The sequence below is a fragment of the Nyctibius grandis genome, chromosome 4 (assembly GCF_013368605.1).
Source record: "Nyctibius grandis isolate bNycGra1 chromosome 4, bNycGra1.pri, whole genome shotgun sequence".
Lineage (NCBI taxonomy): Eukaryota > Metazoa > Chordata > Aves > Nyctibiiformes > Nyctibiidae > Nyctibius > Nyctibius grandis.
The window spans coordinates 20,580,280-20,604,013 of NC_090661.1; the positions used below are offsets into that span (position 1 = coordinate 20,580,280).

At 39.0% G+C, this 23,734-nt stretch overlaps 1 protein-coding gene across 1 annotated transcript; it reads right to left on the bottom strand.

Annotated features, from left to right (window-relative positions):
- CHKA (choline kinase alpha) lies at window positions 1–23,734 on the bottom strand. Its single transcript, XM_068398721.1, has 12 exons — window positions 23,309–23,734; window positions 19,495–19,606; window positions 12,364–12,417; window positions 7,453–7,566; window positions 6,695–6,828; window positions 6,312–6,416; window positions 5,877–5,935; window positions 4,133–4,220; window positions 3,082–3,190; window positions 2,487–2,593; window positions 2,072–2,153; window positions 1–1,271 (listed from the first exon to the last, which is right to left on the bottom strand). Exons 1-12 carry the CDS (start codon window positions 23,638–23,640, stop codon window positions 1,212–1,214), a joined length of 1,356 nt encoding a protein of 451 aa, XP_068254822.1. The 5' UTR covers window positions 23,641–23,734; the 3' UTR covers window positions 1–1,211.

The following is a 23,734-nucleotide window of genomic DNA, read 5'->3' on the forward strand; positions in this document are numbered from 1 at the left end:
TGAAACAGTATTTGCTATACAAGTGAAAAAGGTAGACTTAGAAGTTTATTATTTATAATACAGTGTGTTAGAAAGCACAAACAAATAACACTCAAAATAAACAAGCTCCCAAAAATCTAAAGAAATCTTTAGATGACATGTACACAGATTATACTCAAGTTTCAATATACACATTATTGTTCCCCACAAGACGCTCCACTTTACTGGACTGCTGGAACACGATGAGAACTGAAGGTGCAAGAAAAGCACCTCCCAAGCCATGTAAGCATTGGATGGGCAAAACAGCAATTTCCTGAAGCATTCTCCACAGTCTTTGGCTCTACTATTTCTTACAGCCATATACTGTGTCAACACAAGAGGAGAGATGGGCTCAAATTACAAGTATTGTCAAAGCCAATGCAGCTATCTGGGGAGTTGCTAGAGCAATTCAAGGCACTCTCCCCAGTGCTGCCAGCCTACAGACCCCCTGTGCAGGACACAGCATTTTAAGAGACAAGCAGGCTGGGTTAAAGCATGTTATTGAAGGACATGGAATGAACAGTTCAAGACAAACTCCTTCAGAATGTCCAGTTCAAAGTTCATTCGTACTTCACAGGCACACCAGCTTAAGAGAAACATTCATGTATATGTAGATAACACTTTAAAGCATACTGCTTCAATGTGTTTAGCTGCTTTATGGTTAAAGTGGTGTAACATATCAGCAGCTTTGAAGATAGTGTTCATGGGGCATGTTGAACCTAATCTCACAGTAGATTTTAAGCATACTGCACAGTTTAACAGTTGTCTCCTTCGCTTTTCCTTCTCATTAAGAGGCAGTGTCTACAATGGATCATGTTTTACAACTGTTCCACTTACAACATAAACCATAATGCCAACAACCTCCTAGAAAACGTAATCACAGTAACACTGTTTGCTCTGATGCATGTGGTATTGACAACTGTAAGCTTCTCCCATAATATAAAATACCTTCTAGATGAAAAAGGTTTAAAGATATTGCACTGTTGTATTTTACTTTTGCCTCCCAATCTCATTCCAAGTATTACGAAACTGTAAACAAGTCATTTTTATACAGTCTTCAGTACTGTACACCTGCGTTCCAAGGAACTGGAATTCAGTGACACCTTTGATAGATATACAGTAGCCTAAGCACAGTGTAAGTTCTGTCCAGCTGCCCTCTTCATACAGTAACCAACACGTCACTCCTCCCACATTCACACCTTCAGCTTCCTCTTCTGATCAAAGTATGCATCAAATCTGGATAAAGCATATTCCTGGAGAAACAAGGGATGTTCAGTATTCAATACAGTAAATACAGCTGAGTTTTCTTATTTGGGATGGGGAAGCGTAATGAAGGTATTAACTGTGTTACCTTCCTAATCCATCATCTCAATGCGTTAATTAGCTCTATTTGGGAAGGATGATCTCTCCAGAGGTGTTCTGGCCTCTTAATTTAAATTTCCTCCAATCTTATTTCAACTCTAACACTACTAGCTGCTGCCAGCATGTCAGAAAAAAAACAGGAACTAAAAAGGTCAGGATTCACTAAAAAGGATGACTCCTGCAACACTTCCTGCAGGACATTCAGTGTACCTGAAAGTTATATCACTTTATAGTACACTACACATGTATCAAGAGTTAGACTGATCCCCTTCTCTAGTACAAGCTGCCTGGCATTGGTATCATTGCACACTGAGTATCAATGTCACATGTGCACTTTGACTACTCAATTTCCAAATTCACACTTAACTACATGCTAGCTTCCCTCTTGCACAGGATCTCATATTGCAGAAGAATACTTCACTGCAAGGTATCATCCCACTGCAAGGCCTGACACATAAGGCTATAGTCTCTCTACGTAACAATGGGAACAATTTCTGAAGTTTTTACGATCTTAGATGTTCTTTACATTAAGAAAAGAGAACAAACTAGTAACAAATTGATTTTAAAAAGTGTTACTCCACTTAGAAGATATTAGTTGCTGTAAGAGACCATTTCATTTACTTTCTGATAATGTACCACACGTTACTTAGAGTTTACATTTTTAGTTACATGAAACAATTCAGTAACTTACCAGGTACCCAAACTCAATGGATGAGATCTTTGCTTGTATAATAGACCATAGACCCCAGAAGAAGTGTGATGCAAGGGAAAACCTGAAATTACAAGGCTATGTTTATTGAAATACCCAGCTAAGTCACACCACCTTATTTCAATATCCTGTTAGAAGAGTATTCCCTAGTTTGGGGATGTCCACACCTTTTCTTCAAGTATGACATTATAAAAATAATTCCATTAGCTTCCCCACAGAGTAGTATTTTGTTTACTCCACTAAAAGTGTATACCATGTACCTAAAGGTCACAATGGACAGATTTTTCTTTACCACATATAAACAGCTTAGAATATCTCTTGGCTGAAGCTTCTCCAGTTATACAAGTACAGGTATCACAGTGGAAGTTTCAAGACACAGTTGTGAAAGACAAGTTACCTGTTAACTTCTATCAACACTTCTTCTTCTAGTTTGGACTTTTCTTCATTGCTCAGATTTTCAAAGCCATCATGGAATGCAGACAGGTAACTGGAGATAAAATGAAGCTGGAAGGCAAGTAAACAGAGTTACAACTCTCTCTCAAGACGTATTTGCTTCTTGCAGAATTAGGCAGGCCTTTCAATAAGTTGTCATTTATTTTTTCCAAATATTGACAGTGCTGGAGTTACGTTTAAGATTAATGGTGGTTCTACTAATGGCTTAGAAGTCTGGTTTAAGAAAAGCTGTACTATTAGGACAACAGATGACATTTTGCTACTGTCAACTAATTTCACAGCTGCAATCCACAACTACTGGACTTTTTGTGGTGGAGAGCTACATGGCACATAGTAAATATACTATCCTGAATAGCTATTATGAAGTTTCTACGATTTTTAAAGCAAAGGTAGTCAGGATTAGAGAAAGTGTTATATTTAAGGAAGTCACAGAAGAAAGGTCTTTGGACAGAGTAAGTCCAAAACAGAACTAGAAGAGACACTTAAGATTTGAAGACCGTGGACACCAGCATTTTGTTAATTGTGTCTTACATGCCTACCTGTTGCTTCTTTGAAGGATATTTAAGAACACTAGCTTTGAAGAATGGGTACTTCTCATATGTGTAATCATACATCCATTCACAGAAGTGATTTCCAATGTCAAATCCTCTGAAAGAGATAAAGACTGTGTACCTCAATATTTGCATACTAGCAATCTGGTTTTGCTTATGCAAACCTAAAAATCAAGTTTAAAAGCACAAGGCTACTTGAACTTACTGCAGTCTTGTGAAAGGAGGGAGAGAATTGATGACTAGAATACAACTTTTTTGCAAGTTAAAATCAATTAGTAAAGACTGGCAGTTCAGAATAAAAGCTACCAGCTACACAAAAATACTACACTTTGCTACCAAGTTTTATACCAATGGAGACAGGTAAAATACTTGAGTACACACTACATCTCAGCATGAAATCAGATGCATCTCTAACATTAGCATTATTGCAGGCAAAGAGGTCATACTCAAAGTATTTAACATATCCCACTTTTACATTATCAGAATTCAGAATTCAGGGTGCCATTATGTTCCAGCTATGCTAATGTTTAATGATCCCAGTGACACCCCACACTTAGATCATCTTTAAACACAGGTATTAGATGACTGAGTTAAGAACAGAAAGCATTTTGCATAACCATGTAGTGACAAACCTAGGACTACTCTCATATGCACAGATGAGAAAGCCATTTGAAAGGACTGAAGAAGAAAATGCAAAAGCAAACCTGCTCTACATACATACCTGCACACACAATCTACCCTTCTCCTCATCTCCCCACTAGAAAGATATTTTGACACACAAGCAAGAAGCCATTTGTGCATAAACAAGCCCTCTAGTCTGGACAATCAAGGAGCTCCAGCAGCTTTGACTCTGCTGTATGCCTATACTCAACATCATCAGGACCAGAGCTATTTTGAGTAGTTGTATTTGCTGTCCACCACTAAGAGCGGAACACAATTCACTAGAACAGACAGATAATCAGCAGTGCAGCACTTGCTCTCACTGTAGCACATACAAAGTAATACACTTTCCTGCTGAACAGAAAATAAAGTGATTTACCGGTAATTATAGCTGCTGTATTCAAAGTCAATGAGCATCAGCTTTTGGTTTTCCAAATTCTCTCTGCCTTCCAGAAGCAAGACATTACCTGAAAATTTTAAGATAATACAGCATATTCAATAAAATCCCAGGAAGATTACAGAAAAGCAACTCTTGTCTTAAGAAACACTGTAAATATGTCTAAGCAGCTGATAATGCCAGTTATCCCTTACATCTGTGCAGAAGAATGATATGAAAGGCCAAACTGCACTGGCTGTGTACCAGCTCACTGAAAGTTGAGATATATACTATAAACCTTGTAAAGCTGAAAGCAAGAAAGTTTTCTTCTGTACAGGCAGAGGTAGATTTTTCTCCCATGGGTCCTGCTTCTCCAGTGTTTATCTTGCAGCTAACTAAGGTGACAGTGTCAGCCTTAGCAGCCCTTGCCGAACTGATTGTTTCCACAGCTCGAGATCTAAATTATGCAGCATCTCTCATACCTGCATAGCACTATCATTGATCACACAACACTTGGAACAGGAATTGCTTTTCAGCAGCCTGAAAGCCACAGACTGATCACTTTGCTATTCTAGTATGTGGCATAACCAGTGCCTATAGAAAAGCTCAGCCTTTTCCTTTATAACAGTGAGATTGCTTTATCTGTCTTTCAATTCACTTTGTCACTATAATTCATCTGAAAAACATCAAGTCTGCCTCTATCAAGTGCCAACTAGTAAATAAATTTAGCATAATTTCAGTTTCTGCAATAGTTTGTCCCCTCTCCAACAGGTACATCTGTTCTCTATGCACAACAGAACAAGCACAGTATTTTGCTCCCCCCACCCCTGCACTGGAAATCTAGGTTCCAAAGCTTGTCCCAGCCCTATCATACTCTGACTCCTCCAGTACTGCACCTCACCACACCAGCAATGAGACCTCAAACTCCACCACTATTGAGCTAGCTCTTCAGACCTCAGATCAGTGGCTTTTTCCTCCTCACACTCCCTGTCCTTATGTGCCTATCCCTCCAGGGCCATCCTCTTCCAGGCCAATTCCTCAGCCTTAGCTAAGAAGGCTGGGACTCCTGAGAACAAAACAGCCCTGCATATGGTCCTAGTATAGCATCCTTCCAGCTCACTGGAAGCTTACCCACTGTACAGGTGACAGGGACCACAACCACAGCATACCCAACGCCGTCAGCCCTGCCTCCTTTTCATCTCTTCTGAGAATTGGCTCAAAAAAATTGTTATTCGCTCCACGACTCCCAGAGAGAGAGAGCACTAAAAAAGGTGAATAAGGTTTTCCTAATGTTTCTTACCAGTACAAGCTGAGAACTGCTGAGTCAAACTACCCCAGTCTCCATTTTCACCATTCACTCTACTTTTTCAGTATCTTTCTTTTAGAAGGACTAAAGTATATCCTACCCTGAGCATGTTTATTGCACACAGCTAAGGAAGGTATGGTCTTAACAGAAAACACCCAAGACTCCCATCATCAACTCACCTATACTAACAGACCATGCATACATGCTTGGCTTATTCCAGTTATGATACTAGATGTTCTCTTAATTAGCCTGAGGGGTTGCTGAAGCCAATGCACTTTGCTTTGCAACTGCTGCACACTTGGGAGTGCACAGGCTGCTTTTTCAGGTCAGCTGCCAGGGCAGTACCTCAGTAACTTGACTACCTCTAAGAAAGCAAACAAGTGACCAGAAAAGGCTTAATACTGTATCATTGAACAAGGTCATGAAATATTAGCAGCTTACCTTCTTGACAGTCATTGTGGCAAAATACAACCGGTGATGAAGTGGCTTCAAGCAAAGCTCTAGAGAACAGCAATATAGGATCTTGTAAGTAACAAATCACTAAGTTCAGTTCCATGTCCAAATAACAAATGGATTTTGTTGTAAGAATCTGAAGCACTATTCATTTCTATCAAGACCCTATTTTCTCAGTTAGGAGCCCAAGATCAGGACAACATAATTAGACTTCACTAATCAGCAAGTCAGATCAGCAATGGATCATATCTATTTGTAGTCATGAGACTCAGGTTAGTTACAGAACCAAAAACAATCCCCAACTTGTAAAGCAAAATGAATATAGGGTATTATAGCATATAATTCATTTGAACAAGTTTACAAATTCATACTGAAACTGTGCAAATTGGATGATAGTGGTAGGAAAAAAAAAAGTCAGCCTACCTTAGATTTTTCATTTCCTGGGGGAGATTGTAACTGAGGAGTTTGTTCAGTTTTCTAGTTTTGGATTCTCTGGTAAATTTAATCCTCAGCACTTGATTTAGATATCTGTTAAAAACAGAGACAATAGTACAGCATTTGTGACAATAAGTATATTAGTCTTCCCATACCAAGATATCATTTAAACTAAAATCAATAAAGTTTAAAAAAGTTACTAAAGAAAATGTTACTATTCCTCAAGGTAATTTAAGTTCCTCAAGTAACTATGAAACAGTTTCTGGGCACAGTGAGAGCTTGTGCTCTCAGGCATCCAGGAAGAATGATTTGTTTATCAAAATTACAACAGGTCACCTTTTTTCCATATTTAAAAGTATTTCATAACTTACTTTTCCATTGTTCCAAAAAGCCACTTAGGTTCTTTATTAAATGGCATTTTCATGCCATGAAATCTAGCCATCTTCTCAGCTATTTCAGCAGATATGTCAGGTAAGCTTAGTTCTTCAGTACTTAGTTTCCTGCTCTGTAATAAAACATAGTATTCTTAAAATACAGTTAATTGATTAATTACAAAAGTGTGATTAATTACAAACACTAGCATCAGGGTCTATATAGTACAATAAAAAATACTAGCATAGTACTCAAGCAATTACTTTTTTCATCCCAAATGAACTTACAAAATTGCTGACTTTGGAACAGCCGAGTTAGCCAGCCTAGCTTACTTATGACTTAATTCTCTTCTAGATCAAGACCTGAGGAATATCACATCTCACGTTAAGAATATCTTCAAAGCAGACAGGGTATAAATATTTAAGAACATCAAAAGCATCTGCTCTTGTTGCTGTTAAAAGGAAAGTGTTACTCCATAGCTTCCAGTGCTATGTTTGGTACCTAACAGGCTTTTTATCTTCATGTATTAGTCTCTGCTACAGCTGAAGAGTTTTTAGATATCTCTCCCTGGCAAGAGCTATAATTGGGCTCTCCAACACCCACTACAACTGTATCAAATTACAGCTAGCAATTACTACAGGCTGCCAAGTACTCCATTCCCACATCCCTGCTTTTCTGGGCAGTCCAGAGACCTTCTTGTCATGATCAATTAAAACAGCTACCAGCAGCCCGCTAACTAATCATGAACAGGACTTACGGGAATGAATTCTTCCAGTCGCCCTTGTGGAAAGATTCCATACAGCTTTGGGCCAAGAGCTCTCTCTGCAAGAATGGCAAACATAACACTTTCCAGAACCATGGCTTCTGCCCCCTACAAAAAAAAAATAAAGTATTAGTTGGTGCTTGCACAGAAATGAACTTAGGTGTGCACAATAGCTGAACTGCTACAAAGTGAGAAATTTTAGGGTTAGCTTTAAAAAGAAGACTCAAGATTTTACTAATGGAAGTTTGTTGACTAATAACTTCTAGTTAGCATGGGAGCAACACAAGTATTTTGCTTTTAAGTTTAAAGCTGGGGAGGAAAACCTGTATTACTTAACAGGTACTGTTGGTGGGCCAGGTCAAAGGAAAACTATGTAAAAAACCAAAACACCCTCTCTTCCCTCCCCAACCTGTGGGAACTCTGCAAATTCATTTCCTGAAGGAGTTTATCCCACTGAAGCACAGCACAGGAACTATAAATATTATCCTTGGCTATTTTAACACACTTCGGAACACTGTCTCACAAAAAGACATTTTAACTATGCAAAGTGAATGAAGTTAATGACTGAACTAACCAATTTTTCATTTAGCAGAATGATTTAGGATTTGTTTCCGTTAAGCACATTTTAGGTTTGTTTTTTTTTTAAGAGCATAATTTAAACTCCGCTGCTATGGAGCACATGTGTATGAACAAACATCCTTGCTTTTCTACCCCCAAACATACCTCATATTTCAATAACTTTTCTTCAAGGTTTTCCTTACATCAATAAACTCAGTCCGTAACAATCACAAGCAGACAGCTTTTTTATAATGATGTTTAAAAATTAATAGAAATACAAAATATCTCAAAAATACAGTTAAAATCACTGAAGTATATAGCTTTCTTGATGGGTAAGATTAGCTGTAAGTAAACACAGAAGCCACAGTATAAATCACTACTTCTAGCAATTACCTTAACCAGAATCCAGCTGTACTCAAACCCTAGAGGTCTCCTAAGCCTCTGCCTACTTTTGAGCAACTCATCACAAAGCCTGACCCATGACACTTAAAAGCATAAGAATTAAGAGCACAAAATTAAGAAAGCTCTCGGGTATTTTGGACTACAGAGCCTTTTGTGTTACTGTAGTCACTGCAGTCTCAGACAGTGAATAACTTTCTATACGACTTCCACTCTTGAGTACGCTCCAGGCAGTTCATTGATAAATGATTTTGTATTACTGGCCCACACCTTATTATTCTGGCATCTTCTCAAGAAATTCTAGCATTTCATATTGAAGTGTAGGAAAAACTCATGTAACTATGTTCTCAAGCATTAACTTCAATAAAAAGTAGAGTAATCAAGAATATAAATTGAGAGTTTAAGACAATTTGCATATGAACATGTTGCATCCATATCTTCCACTGTTCTTCCATCTCAACTCCTCAAAGCAGAACTAATGCACTAAATATATGTACACTTTTAATCATTTCACATGCCCTCACCACCACAGATCTGAACTTTTCAGGTCTGTTCTGAAGCCTAATGCCAAGCACCAAAAAGCAAATTAGATACAGGTTACTGAATGTCTATTCCATTATTAGCTGATACTGAATTTGCCTGTGCCTGATACAACACCAGGGTGTTTTAAAATCCTGATTACAGCAATCCTGTTGGCTGGTCCCATTAAGATGTCAGTTCCTTGTTTTCACTTCTTACTGAAAAACCAACTCATGATACTTGGATAACAGAGTAAGTGCCAAAGAAATGTTCTTCATTAAGATGTCCCTTAATGCATCAGAAGTGACAACCAGAAATAGTGAAATTTCCAGTTATTCAACAGTGCGCTTCTGGGTTACTTCTGCCACATGTCTGCCTAGCCCTAGTCATGCTTAAGACATGCTTAAAAATTTAGCATCTTCAGATAATCCACAACTACACAATTGCAAGTTTGTAAAATTCTGTGCCAGCAGTGTTAACAAGGATGGCTGCATCTCTCCATGAAAGATCTGCTTCAAAATTAAAAAGTACAGGCAAATATTATCTAAAAGCAGCAGTATAAGAATATGCAATATGAATGCTCTGGTGCCTGACTCAAACAAGAAAAAAGTTGAGTATCAAAAGAACTTTCTCTACTGTAACAGAATGGCCACTTAAGAACAAGTCCAAGGAAAGCTGTGGAATAATACCATCTATGCGTCTCAGGCACAAAGGCTTCTGCTTCATAATACCTGACAGACCTTTTACCAAGTCTCTACTCCATACACTACTGTCAAGTATAGGTGTGGAAATAAACTACTCAAGGACATTAGAAAATTCTATAGCATACTTCATATGGACACTGAACAAATCTAGGTGTCTAACTCTTCAGTTAAATGTTCATCTGATGACTTTTTTTAAAGTATCAAGCATTGTAACTAAGTAAATTATGTATCTCAATGCCTTCAAATACTTTGCAATATACTTACACTGCCAAGACAACAACCTGTTGTTTTAGGCTCTGAAGCTCTCAATTTTAATCAAACAGATGTAACCATGAGCACTTGTATTTAAAACAAGCTTCTGGAGAAGATTTGACCACTCACACTTTTAAATGAATACTTAGAGCTGAATGTTCCATTTCAAACCTAAGAATTATAAACACTCTTTACAAGACTTTTCCAGCACAGAACTCCCATTCAGGTGAGGAGAGATCAAAAGCTTTTCTATACTTCAGTTGGAAGCGAAGCTTCTGCTTTATTCTTGCTTCAAGAAAAAGCTCACTATAAAATACATGAAGTAGTAATATTTTGAGGAAATTTAGCCCTAACTATAGCAAAACCAAGGTAAAGCACAGAAAATCCCTGTTAAAAGACCTTATGAGCTAATACAAGACTATCCTATCTCTAGTCACAGTTGTCAAACACCAGGCAGCTCTGAACAGTTACAATGCTTTTGCTAGTGATCCAGAACATTTTGGGATTAGAGAATCACAGAATGGATGGGGTTGGAAGGGACCTCTGGAGATCATCTAGTCCAACCCCCTGCCAAAGCAGGTTTCCCAACACCACGTTGTACAGGGTCATGTCCAGGCAGGTTTTGAATATCTCCAGAGAAGGAGACTCCACAACCTCCCTGGGCAACCTGTTCCAGTGCTCTGTCACCCTCAAAGTAACAAAGCGCTTCCTCATATTCAGATGGAACTTCCCATGTTTCAGTTTGTGCCCGTTGCCCCTTGTCCTGTCGCTGTGTACCAACAAGAAGAGTCTGGCCCCATCCTTTTGACATCCGCCCTTAAGGTATTTGTAAGTATTGGTAAGATTCCCCCTCAGTCTTTTCTCCAGGCTAAACAGACGCAGCTCCCTCAGCCTTTCCTCGTAAGAGATGCTCCAGTCCTCTGATCATCTTTGTAGTCCTCTGCTGGACTTTCTCCAGTAGTTCCTTATCTTTCTTGAACTGGGGGGGCCCAGAACTGCACACAGTACTCCAGGTGTGGCCTCTCTAGGGCAGTGTAGATAGAGGGGGAGGATAACTTCCCTTGACCTGCTGGCCACGCTCTTCCTAATGCACCCCAGGATACCATTGGCCTTCTTGGCCACAAGGGCACATTGTGGGTAACCTTGGTTCAAAGGTTACCCAGAAGTCTTTCTTGTCTCCGAAGGATGACATTAATTCCTCTGATCTAACCTACCTACAATTTTTACCTAGACTCAAGAAAATTAAAATCCATCCTGACAGGAATTCTTGAGTACACTGATCCCACAGTGAAGTTCCAGCACTACGAGATTAATAGCAGAAAACAATAACCAACCAGCACAGAATCACTATTTTCAGGCAACAAATGAAGACAGTTCTGAAGTTTAAAGCCTTGCTTCCTGTACTGTAAAACTTCTATGAGCTGCTGGCACCAGGGTGGGACTTGTTTGGATTTCTGTTTTCTTTTATAACTTTAGGAACTTTTTTTTTACTGGATTGGGGTGGAGGAGAAATAAAGCCACCTCCATTTTTCATTTCTGAAGAAAACTGACGAATGAAATCAGTTCATTTTTTAGTTCAGTCTTGGTTCAACTGACTGAAGCTCTTCCAGTAAATGTAACTGAAAGTTCAACAAAATTTCAAAAGCAGTCATTCAACAACAGAAATTTAAAAACCGGTTTCAACTCACTAGAAAAAAAACCCAAATGCTTGAATTGGTTCAGATGGCACTCCCAGAAGGCAGAAAATACCAGGGGAGAAAAGCAGCACTTAACAAGTAAAATGTACTTCTCCCTAATCGCTGCCAAAACCATTAGAGCTGAAAAACCATAGTACGAGCAAAGCATCTGGCTAACAGGCTGGAATGTTATTCCTTACTGAAAAAATACTGCCATGTTAGAAATCTAAATTACCAAATTCTGTTCAGATGACTTTATGAAAAATTACACTCAGCTAAACATTATGCTGCATGAGCAGAAATGGTTCCAAATGCAAGAACTTCAAAGTTTGCAGAACACAGATGATCCAAGCACAACGCTAATCAGAAACACTTCATGTTCAAGAGGAAGTTCTCTCCAGCTCCATATACTTTCCTCAGAAGAGTTCATCAATGTATTATAAAATAGGTATTAGGTAAAGCAGAGTACTGATCTTCCTCTACTAAAGAAAGAAGAGGCTGGTATTAGAAATAGCAGTACTGATACCAATGTTAGAAATGGTAAGAAACCATTTAGGGTAGAATTGGGGGAGTGTTTCTTGTTAATGTGGAATGCTTAAATCTTTCCAAACCATGTACAGACACTCACATGATAATGTTACTTATAAAAGGAAATAGATTTCTTTTCTTCATTACTGTTTATGGTTTCTAGAAACACAGCCTAGACACCAGGTGGAGTAACTACTGGTTTAGAATGGATCACCACATTTCCCTATCACCTATAAAATTCTGTGAAATAAGCAAATTTAATTACTCACTTGCAAGTCATTTTCCTTCTGAGACTGTACAGACTCTCCTTTATTACAGGACCTCTATGAATGAGAAAAAGCAAACACAATGAGAAGATGAAATTTGACATGATTAACCTGCAACCACCAGAACAAAGGGAGTAGAAGTGCCACCTACAATTAACTAGATGTCTCAACACTGTCTTGATCTGTGACAGCTACAGCACTAGTATCCATCTGACCTCTGACCACCATACTACTTCAACAATTCCAAAATCTTGCAAAAGGATGTGCCACTGAGACTAAGCCACCCCTATAAATAGCCTGAGAACTGATTTTCAGGTATTTTTTATTGTTTCCCAGTATTTCAAAACAAGATTTCAATGTATCATAAGCTTAGAGGTACATTTTCAATTAAAAGAAAATTAAGTCCCTCTACATGACATCTGGGATGATATTCCTCTTGCAGATAAAGCACTTAAGAGACACATTACAGAGCTTACATAAAAGTCTTAGAAGGACGATTAGAACAGGCATGTTATGAAGCTTGCAAAGCGCTTGCTTTTTTCTATTACATTATTTTCCAAATTTCTTGTGACTCGAATTTCCTCATTGACAGTATGCTGTCTAGGCTATACGTACAATGTACCTCTGGCCGCGCAAATCCAAGGCTTCTCTTCAAAGGAATTGTCCATGTAAGCTAAAGATGTCTCAGTAAGAACTGCAGTATACTAGCAAAACTTTAACAAATCCCATGCATAATGTATTGTGCTGGGATTGTTAACAGTCATTATAAAGCAGTTTCAGAGTATAAAACCATACCCTCAGCAACTGAACCCTCAATGGCACATGCTTTTAACAGAGCTGCACATTTAAAATTCAAGATGTAATAAAAACCTTGTCCTTTAAAGGGCTTGAAGGTAAGGAGAAGAGAAAGCAAATATTTGCTTAGAATTAGCAACAGTTTGTGGCTGCTATTTATGTGGCAATTCCACCGTTGACTGTTTAAACCAGACTAGCTTTAGAGGCCCATAAAGGTAGCCTGCATCTCCACCTTCTGAACAAAAACATCTGATTCAAGGAACCATGTGCGTACCTTTCTGTTCCAAAGCTCTAACATGTCCAAAACAAGGGTGGAAATATGAACTTAATGGAATACAGTTAAGGCATTGCCTTAAGTACAATACAACAAGCTAATGATTTACACAAGCTACACAGTTACAGTATTTCAGAAGCTATAGAAGAAGTATAGTTAACATCAATCAATGGTCTTTCAGAAGTACTTCCCATTCCACTAGGATAATAAGTTTAAAACAAGACAATATGAAAACTATTAGTTTATATTACTTTCAAGAAAGTTAATAAAGTCAAAACATATTCACTAAAGCTAAATGCATAACTACTCAATAGTATTAAAGTCATTTACAGAGGGCTTCTCTGAACAAGCATGTCCTACATCAATACCACTCTTGCATCTCACAGATTTTTCTTGAACAGTCAGAAAGTTACTCACCATCCAGGAGTCTTTCCTGATTAATGGTGCTCTCAGAACGGTTCAGTTCATCAGAAGGTAAGCAGATTAGGCTTTTCCCTAGAACCTGAACTGGCATCCACTTTCCAGAAGTCATACTGTATGAAGAGCTATCCAGTTCTAACAGTCCACCTCAAATTAGCACTGGAGATAACCTAATGGCATCTACTGTGCCATTAGAAAGAGACAGTTAGGGATGTGTCCTGCAGAGTCATCAGAAAAGGAGACTTCTGCAGCATCCCTTCCTCTTTTCTGTTCCCTCAGCATGGAGCATTAGTGTCCAGAGGAGAATGAATACAAAGCAATTTGTAAATAACTTGCAAATATGAATGGGAGCTTGGAGAGGATCAGTCTTCTCAAGTGGCCATGTACTCAGCTTAGAATTAGGAAAGTCTCCAGTACATGTGGTCAAGGAGAATGAAGTAAGCAGGATGCAATTTTATGTAACAGAAGTTTTAAGAGTTTAAGAGTTTAACAGGTGTTAAAGTGGTAGGATTTGATTGTTTTCTGACTGCAGTCCCTTATGAGAACAGTGGTTCAAAGTGAAATATCTCATACCATGAAGTATTTGATCTACATATTTAGCTCATGTTCTTGGCTAAACCAATCAAAACTTCAGTTTTTCTATAAACTCTAATAGCTTACTCCAACTTATGTCCAACTCTGGGAGCTATTTACTTCAGCAGCAATGAGGAGATTTTAATTACCCAAATAAGAGAATGACTAAATAACTGCTGTAGGTTTTTAATCACTCTCTCTATATGGAAATATTAACTAGAAATGGACATGTGTTCTATATCTTTAAGATTTCTTTAAATATTTTTTCAGTGCTTCCTTTACTGTGGGAAGGTTTATTCTCAAAGCAGATTAAGAAATCTCACTACAATTTTAGTAAGGGAGGACAGCTATATGCACAGAGACAACAGAAGTTGTCATAGAATCTGCTTTGTGATCATGTAAATTGATTTTAAGGCAGGAAGCTTCAGGTATAAGATAGAAGTCCTAGAATGAGAGACATTGCACATTATCTGATCTGTGATCAGAAGATGACCAGACAGTGTTTATAACATCTGGCAGTTTGACACAGAAAATTGAGTTCTTCATCAACTTCTCCCTAATGCTCCAAATTTATTTCTCTTGTAGCTAGAAGATGACCTCTGTATCAAAAATCCCAAATGACACCTGGCAGGAGAATTCTGTGTAGAGGAGGAACTTGCAACTTTTTTTCCCCAAATAACCCTTAGCTCTGCCCACAAATTTACCTCTTACATTATAATTCTATTTTTCTGAGTTTACTCAGCTTTAATAGTTTTCAGGACTTTAAAATACTGCAATACTGTGATTTAGACAAATCCCTAGGAATTCAAATCCCAAGGAACTACAACACTACAAGGAACTGCCTGAAAGGTTAGAGGCAATCTATGCAGGGGAAACTTTTCTTAACTCTAGAAGCTGTTGGAAGACATCGATTTGAACTTCAGGGTATGGGAACACAAACAGTTTTAGATTCAGCAATAACTATTTCTGCTTCTAAGAATCTGCCATTGATCACTGATCCCTGACAGACCTGAAGGAACTTATACTAATTTGCTTAAGTCCTAAAATCTAGCATGAGAAGAATAATTCCCAGCTCAAACCCGACAAAAGCCACAAAGACATCTCTCATCCTCTTCATTTCAAGTTACCATTCTCTTATGAGGGAGCAGAGGAAAGGAAGGGGCAGTACTTGCTATTTTGTTATCACTGTAAACATTCAGATGCACAGACAGTAGCTGGTGCTACTTAAGCCTTATTTTTAAACAATGAAATCCAGTACTAAAGAAAATGAAAGCTGTAGAGAATGCTCCAACTTCAGAGATCTCATACTATACCGTGAATCGTGTCTGTCACCTGGAAACCAGAGTGCTCTAGGCACGATCGCATGGGCAAGCCTGCAGCAGAGAACACATGCATATACAACTAAAGTGGTACATTACCCCCAGAATACCCTTAACTCCACCCAACACAAATATATCCCCGTAAGAGGTGCTTGGTTTCTTTCAAGCCGTCTGCCAGTGCCAGGGATTTGTAGTTACTCCATGCTACAAACAGACATGGACACCAACAACCACAGAAGACGTTGATAATTACAGTTACACAGCAGTCTCCATTTTATTTAGTTACAAAAAATAAAAGGCAGCAAGGCAGGTATGGAAAAAGATTTACCACAGAACTGTGGCAACATTTATACTTATTTTGCATCTGCTCACATAGAAATTGAGAGACCAGAAGGGAACATTAGTTATACCAGTTTGTTTTTCCTCATATATATATAAGATTTTGTTTTGGCTGTTGCAAAATAACAGACACACAGTGAATTAGAGTTCAACGTTCTTTTGACATGCATAAAAGAATGGGAATCAATCCCCAAGTTACCTTTTCATAGGTGAACTTCAAAGAAATTCACCTTAATTTGAGCTTCTTTTTTTCATTGATGCTATCTTACATTGAAATCCTATCAGCATTTCTAAGATGTGGGAAGTTTTGGTTCTTCTGAATTTAAATAGAAACACTACAGTGATCTACATATGAAATCCAATCTTAGGTCTGGACATTAAATGGCATATTGTTGGAGAACCTTTTGTTTCAGTTGTTTTAACATTGATATAGCCAACAGTTAAAGACATTTTCTCATGAGGAAGTTTTACTTTCAATGCTCCCCTTTAAATTTAGCAACTAAGCTGGAGCAAGAATAGTAAGTGAAGCAGAGTGAGACATTTCCCTTTTTTCAATGTAGAACATATCTGCATTGTGCCTCAAACATTTGAGTTTTAATGTGGTTAGTACTTCAACCTGTCACAAGCACAAATACTTGTCTTAAAAAAAAGTTCTGCTCAAGGATATACTCAAGAGAAGTCCTTGATTTTTAAACATCCATGCCAGTGCGACCATTCATAATAATGGCCGAGCCAGCTGTTATCTCCTCCCAACTCCCCCCAAAACAGTCATGCACACAAAAAATTGGCTTAAACATATCAGCTATGACAGAGGAAGGCACAAAGCCTTCCCTGTGTGGCAGCTTTAGCCAACTGGCATGGTTTATATTGGATGAGTTTCATGTACTGACATTTGTGTCTTCCAAGATTCACAATAAGCAAACTGGGGCTATTTTCAAACTGCAAAAAAGGTTCCTTTAAAAGGTGGCTCAAAGAATTACGGTGCCAGTATCATTCACTCTTAAGTTAGTATCAGGTATCTATTTTTCACTTCTATTCAAAATTTTAACTTAAACTTGTCTTCTGTATAGATAATAATTTGGTGCAGATTGCTACAGATCTATGGTATTTACAGTAAAGGAATAAGAACTGATATTATCACTGTTTTGTGCTCCAATTTCAACAAAAAGTAAAATGGACAAGAGTTAAAACATGCTACAAAGGCTCAAACAAACAAGTGGTAACTACTAATACCCAGTGGCAGTTACAATTAAGTCATTGAGAATTGTCGTGATTTTAGCATAAGGTCTCAAAACTCAATTTACTTAAGCAGTGTCCCTTAATTTCTATAGGGCTTTAAACATAAGCTAACATTACTAAAAAAACCCCATCAAATTACTCCCTCTTAACAGGCTTGTCATAAGATTCTGCTTATGCCACCCAGAAATTCGTAAGAATCCTAAGTGAGGTTTTCAAAATACCCCAATAGAACAGTTTGCTTATATTTTAACCTGCATTTAAGGTAGAGGGGCTGGAAGAGACAAATGTTTGTTGACAAAAATTGTGAACCTCAATGCAATCTGAAAGTTTTACCTTGGGACTTTCTCTGCTTACTTAACCTTTAGTGAACTGCACCAACAAGAGCAGTCCTTTCACTGCCACTACGGAAATAAAGGAAGTTAGACATCTCAAAAGATCCTTCAACACCAAGAGTAGAAAGGTTAGAAAGTTATGAACACACTTTCAATTTTCAAACTGAATTAGTTTTGATTTTAGAGCCCAAAATTTTATTTTGATTCCTTCAGTGGATAGGGGCACAGAAAAGGCAAGTTAAAAAAAAAAAGGGAAGAAGAGGGCAACCAAATTCTATAGTCTATTTTACTTTTCCTTTGAAATATAAGAGAAAGGCCACATTTCTTCACAGCTCTTGGGCAACAGATGTCCTACCGCTACAGCAGTTTTACAGCCCATGTTCCTACTCAAGCCTTCTACATATTAAGTCAGCATACTAATTCTGAAAAAAGTTCTTAGCATCAACCCTACAAGTCATTTCAAAAAGAAAGTTTCTCATCATCATTTTTTTCACTTTGCTTTTTGTTTCTCTTAACTAAAGGAAAGACTATTTAAGCTTGAATTAATGAACTTCTACACACTTTTCTTGTTTAACAGTTTAACTTTCCAAATACACATACAGTGGTGTAGCCAAGCATTTCATGCTATTTCAAACCACTGGAATCTTTTACATATTTCTGGTAAAGTTTGCTACCATAGGAAAGTTAATACCTCATATAGTATAATAAAAGAACACTTTGAAGCCAGTTAAGTGACAGTATTCAATGAGATTTTTAATAGCAGGTTTGGTCAAGGCAGCATAAGCAGGAAGAATGGGCTGAAATTTCAGGACCAATCTCCTACTGATATTGGATCAGTTATTCAAAGCAAGTGACTTGAGTACTGGAAAATATCAAACTAATGGATAATAAAGCCAGATCCTTTAAGTCAAACAAACAAGTGCCAACATCCAAATGTAATTTTATGAAGCTGCAATTTTTCATAAGGTTAAACACTTATGATTATTTCTTTACAATATAATCAAGTGTCTAGCAGAGATGAGTAGGAGAAGATCTGCTGTACAGTCCTACAGTAACAGTCTGTAAACTTTAGAAGAGATCACCTTTATAAAATATTCTTGATTTTAAACCTTACAATTTGAAACAGATTTGCCAACCACTTCTCTTAAGGTTTGACAAATTTCAATGCTATTTACATTTTACTAAACAAATAAAAGAAAAGTAACATTATAAGAGTTCGACAAACATCTGGTTAAGCTTCTATGCTAGCTACAAGGCATATCACACATTTAGGAAAGCATGTTTTGGAATGAGATGGCTGTACAGTATTGATGTTTGTGCTTCATTTTTATTCTAACACTATAGATCAAATTTTCCAGCAACACAATTACCCATGAGATCTAATAAAATGCTTAAGTGCTGTACAAGTTCGACAAAACCTTCAATTTCAATCTCTGAGATTCGTGTTACCAAGATTAAAATTAAGCAGTTTAGTCTCTTGCAATCTTACTAGTTATGCCAAAGTCCTATATACTGTACAGAAGCAAACATTAATAACTTTCCTGAAACACCACAATCCAAACTTAACACCATAAACAAAACATTACTGATCAAACACACAGCAAATGAGCCTTTAGCTGATACACACCAGTCGGGATCTGTATAGAAAGGAGTGCAAGTTCTAGACAACAACAAACTATAAAGAAAACTGCTTTAAGCTAGCAATCTACCCCACTACCACTAAAACACATTCCCAAAGGACAAAGCAGCACACACTTGCAGTGTGTCACAAATGAAGATCTCCAAAAATACCACCATTAAGCTACAGAAACCCTCCCACTCCCAAAGTACTCTATGTACTCACCATCTGCAGGATTGCACCATATAAGCGCAGGAGAACTTTCCGTGGTTCATCTGCAACTGTCTCAATGGTATCAGGTAGTGAGCACTGAAACAGCATGTTGCTGAGGCCACCTCTATCAAGAGAAAGGTAAGTTTATCAGCTAACTTGGATGAGCATACATGTTTCATTCTCTACAAACTAGAAGCACACTAATCATCCTTTTAGTATGATTAACTGATTACTCTAACATGAGAAAATTTTCCAACAGTACCAATAAATCATAACATGCAAAGCTTCAACAGAACAATTGGCATCTTCATGCTTTTTAATGTATCGTTCACCGTCAAAATCTATGGATCCAAATTACAGCTCAAGCTATGAACAAAGTGATGTAAAATGCAACAGGCAACTAAGATAAGATGTAGACTTCTGCTAACTTAATTATTTTCAGGACTTCTAGAAAGTGATGCCGGAGTATTGTCAGATGTACTCGGTTGCACAAACAAGCAGAATAACCTTAAGACCATGCAGTGAGTATAAAACCCTAAGTTTGAATTAAGAGCTAGTGTCACTGGGATGGCAGCTACAAAGATTTAACCTGAATACCTGTGCTACACCATCACTGATGAAAGTCTTAATTACGCTATCATTCTTAGAGAATCATTTTTCAATTTTAAAATTTACAATTAAAGCAGTTCTTTATTTTAAAGAAACTGCTCATGTATTTGTCAAAACTAAAGTAACCCTCAATCTTACCAGTAAGACACAAATCAGGGAGTCCTGTGCTTCAATCATTCAGAGGTTATCAAGCATGCTGGCTTTTCATATAATTACTGTTTTACAACAGTGTTCTTACAGGAAAAAAATGATAGTATAGATACATAGCCTTTCTACAGGTTTATAGATACTAGATTAGAGAAGTAAGTTTCTTGATTTCTAATAGCCCACTAAATACGAGTCTACTCAACCCACATTTTCTTTACTACATTGTCTTTCTGCATCCTCTTCATTATCAATATGTTCCTTAGTAAGTTTTCAAATTTCCCTTCTGGAATAGATTTTCTCTTATTACTTCTTCCTCTGCTGTAAGAGGAAAGAGTACTGAAACTTCTGGTTTATTTGCAAAACAGAAATGCAAATCAACTCCACTGAAAAAAACTTGTCTGTCTCACCATTAAAGAAAGAACTAGCTAAAATGCAGTTCTTAGTCCTAACCTGACACTCCTGTCAATGCTTTTTCAAATATTTTTTCTGGGTTCTTTTAAGGAGGGCTGGCCTACATATCCAAAGTCAATGACTGAGAAGGAAAAAAGAAATCTCAAGAAAACGGGGTACAACAGCAGCTTCACAATATGCTAACGACAGAAGAGAACCAGGTGGCTTGGCAGGCATCCAAAAAAGGATGTTTAGAGACAAGAGATATGAAGTAACTTTGAACCATGAAGGTGAACAGGTAGAAAAACCAGACAGATGGAAGGATATCAAACGAAGAGCAAAGCTGGACTAGTCAGATGCAATCAGAACATTCGTTAGTTATATCAACTACACTTCTGGCTTCATTTAAACTGTGCTAGACGTTTTTTTCGAAAAACATTTGCCACCTTTTCTAAGCCTCTGACGTAGACTTTAGTGAAAACAGCAATACTTAAACAGAAGAGCTAAACACACTGAAACCCACTTTACAAAAAATACCAGACTAGAACTCAAAATCCTGTACAGTTATGTTACTTTCTTAAACACATGCTCAGCCTGCACACAGTGTATGAAAGCCCAAAAACTCTCCTTTTTTATACCTACTCAGCCAAACAGAAGTGTCTTACTGAGGCTGAACTCCATTAGACAGAAATTTCACTACAGTTTTACGCACTTCAGACTTCAAAAGTTACCTCTAATCAAGTAGATCCACATGGGAGTCTAATAAAAGGTATTGTTCGCCTGAAACGTCAGTAGACTCAGCAGCTTGCTTAACGGTCAAAAGGGCATATCTCACTCTTGTACACATAAAGCTACCAGTAAGTCTACCGCTACAAATTACTTACAGGTAAGCCCTTCAAAAAGGGTCACCTATTTTCAAAGCTTCCCATAGCTTTCCCCAAATCATAGCCACAGCAATCAGATGTGCTTATATACTTGCATTTTGATTAGACGCGAATCTATTTCTTTGCTCTCAAACAATAAGGACTGGACCCCTTCATCCTATGATACCAAGTACCTCACAGCTGTTTCATGAACATGATTTGCACTAATGCAATCAAAATGGTAATACTGACAGACACATTGGAGAATGCACACCAAGTGCTTTGACTTTTGTGAAAACTAGTATCAGCAAGCCAATATTATGCTGCATTCTCTGTAGATAAAGTCGGTGAAAAGACTTTTGCCAAAATAAACGCAACTGCCAATTAGCATGGTTTTACACATTCTTAAGTTTCAGCCCGTGCTCTCCTCCCAATCCGGAAACCATCAAGCCATTTTGAAGTAGTGTCTCAGAGGGGAAGTTTCCAAGAAATGCAAGAATAACTGTGCTAAAATCCAAGAAATGCAAGAATAACTGTGCTAAAATCTAAGGCTTTAGAAAGTAAGTACCAAAGTCAGCAGTACACACTAATAAAAATGAAAACAGAATTAAGCAAGTCAGATTACAGACTTATTACCAGACTAGTCTACTGTTTAGGAACAGTATCAGTCTTCTAAAAATTCCCCTTCATAAACTTATGATCACATCAAGTGAGAAGAAATGATCTAAAAATACAAATACTATCTGCACTGGCTTTCAATGAGTTGCTCACTTTTAATAAGGCTTTTAATTTACATTTAGAAATGAGCATGATGGGTTTTGATTATACTTTTATATATCAGAGCTTTGCCAATAGTTTATGCTCTCTTAGTAACTGTGGGTAGATTTGCATGTATTTCATGTATCAACAAAAGTAGAAACACTAGGAAAGCAAACTCAGGACTCGAGGTGAGAAGCTGACAACCATATCCTTTGAAACTGCATGTGACTAAATTTGATCAGGTAGAATGATCAAGCACTAATAAGACACTAGACAAGCAGTCTGAAAAAATGAAACTCTGAACAAACACCAGTTTAACTAGCCAAAAAAGAGACTAATTAATTCTGCAGAGAAGGCAAGGATGTGAAACACATTACATGCGGCTTCTAGAACATCCCCAATTTACATATTTCTGCTGCCAACGTGCTGAGCCACAAGTACTTGTTATGTGCTGTATGTGCTAAAAGACGATTCACATCATCCATACATCACATTTACCTGCTCACTTCTGAATTTCGGAACGGTCAGGGCCACGCCCCAAAAGGCACTTTTTTCCTCAGGATGGAGCTCCGGTGCAGCGGTTTGTACCAGCTCCATCACTTTTACCGTCAAGGTCCAGGGCCCCTCTCCCGGCTCAGGGCCGAAGCGCTGCTGTCGCGCTGCAGCACCAGCCACCTCGCACCACCACCCTCTCCTGGGCGGGGCGGGGGGATTGACGCAACGAACCCAGGGCCCTCCACCTCCCCCCGAGCGAGTCTCCCGGCGGCGGGGCCAGCCGGCCTGGCCCCGCCGCAAACCCCGCCACGCCGGTGTGCGGACGGGGGCGATGTCCGCGCCCCCCCCCCAGAGCCAATGCGGGAGGCGGATGCGCAGTCGCTCTCCTCCGCCCAGAAACGCAAATTTAGGAAGGATTTTTTTTTTTTTTTGTTAAAGAAAAAAGGAAAAGAGGGAGACCCTCAGCTCCGCACCTCTTGCGTCAGGAAGCGGCTCGGACTCCCAGCGACCAACCGGCCCCGCCCCTTCCCTGCAGGGACCACCCCACCCCCCCCAGCGCTGACCTGATGGGGCTGATGCGCAGCTGCTCCTCCCGCAGCCCTCGCCAGGCCCCAGGCAAGAACTCCTTACACCATAGATACGCCTTGCGCCGCGTTCGGGGGTCGAGCTGCGGCTGCTCCTCAGGCGGCGGCAGCAGCAGCGCGGAAGGCGGGGTCGTGGCGCCTCTGCCCGTCGCGACGGGGTCCTTCCCCTCGGGGTCGGCGTGAGCCAGCGGCGACGGGGGCTGCCCGGCGGCGGGGAGAACGACGCCGCCCCCGCCGGAGCCGGGGCTGCAGCCGAGGAGGAGCCCGAGCGGGGAAGAGTCGGTCTCGCCGTTACAGAACTTGGTCTTCATAGCGTGAGGCGGGCGTGAGGCGGGCGGGCGGCGGCGGGCAACGGCGGGGAGGGGGAACAGCTGGCGGGCGCGACACCTCGCGTGCGTCCTTCCG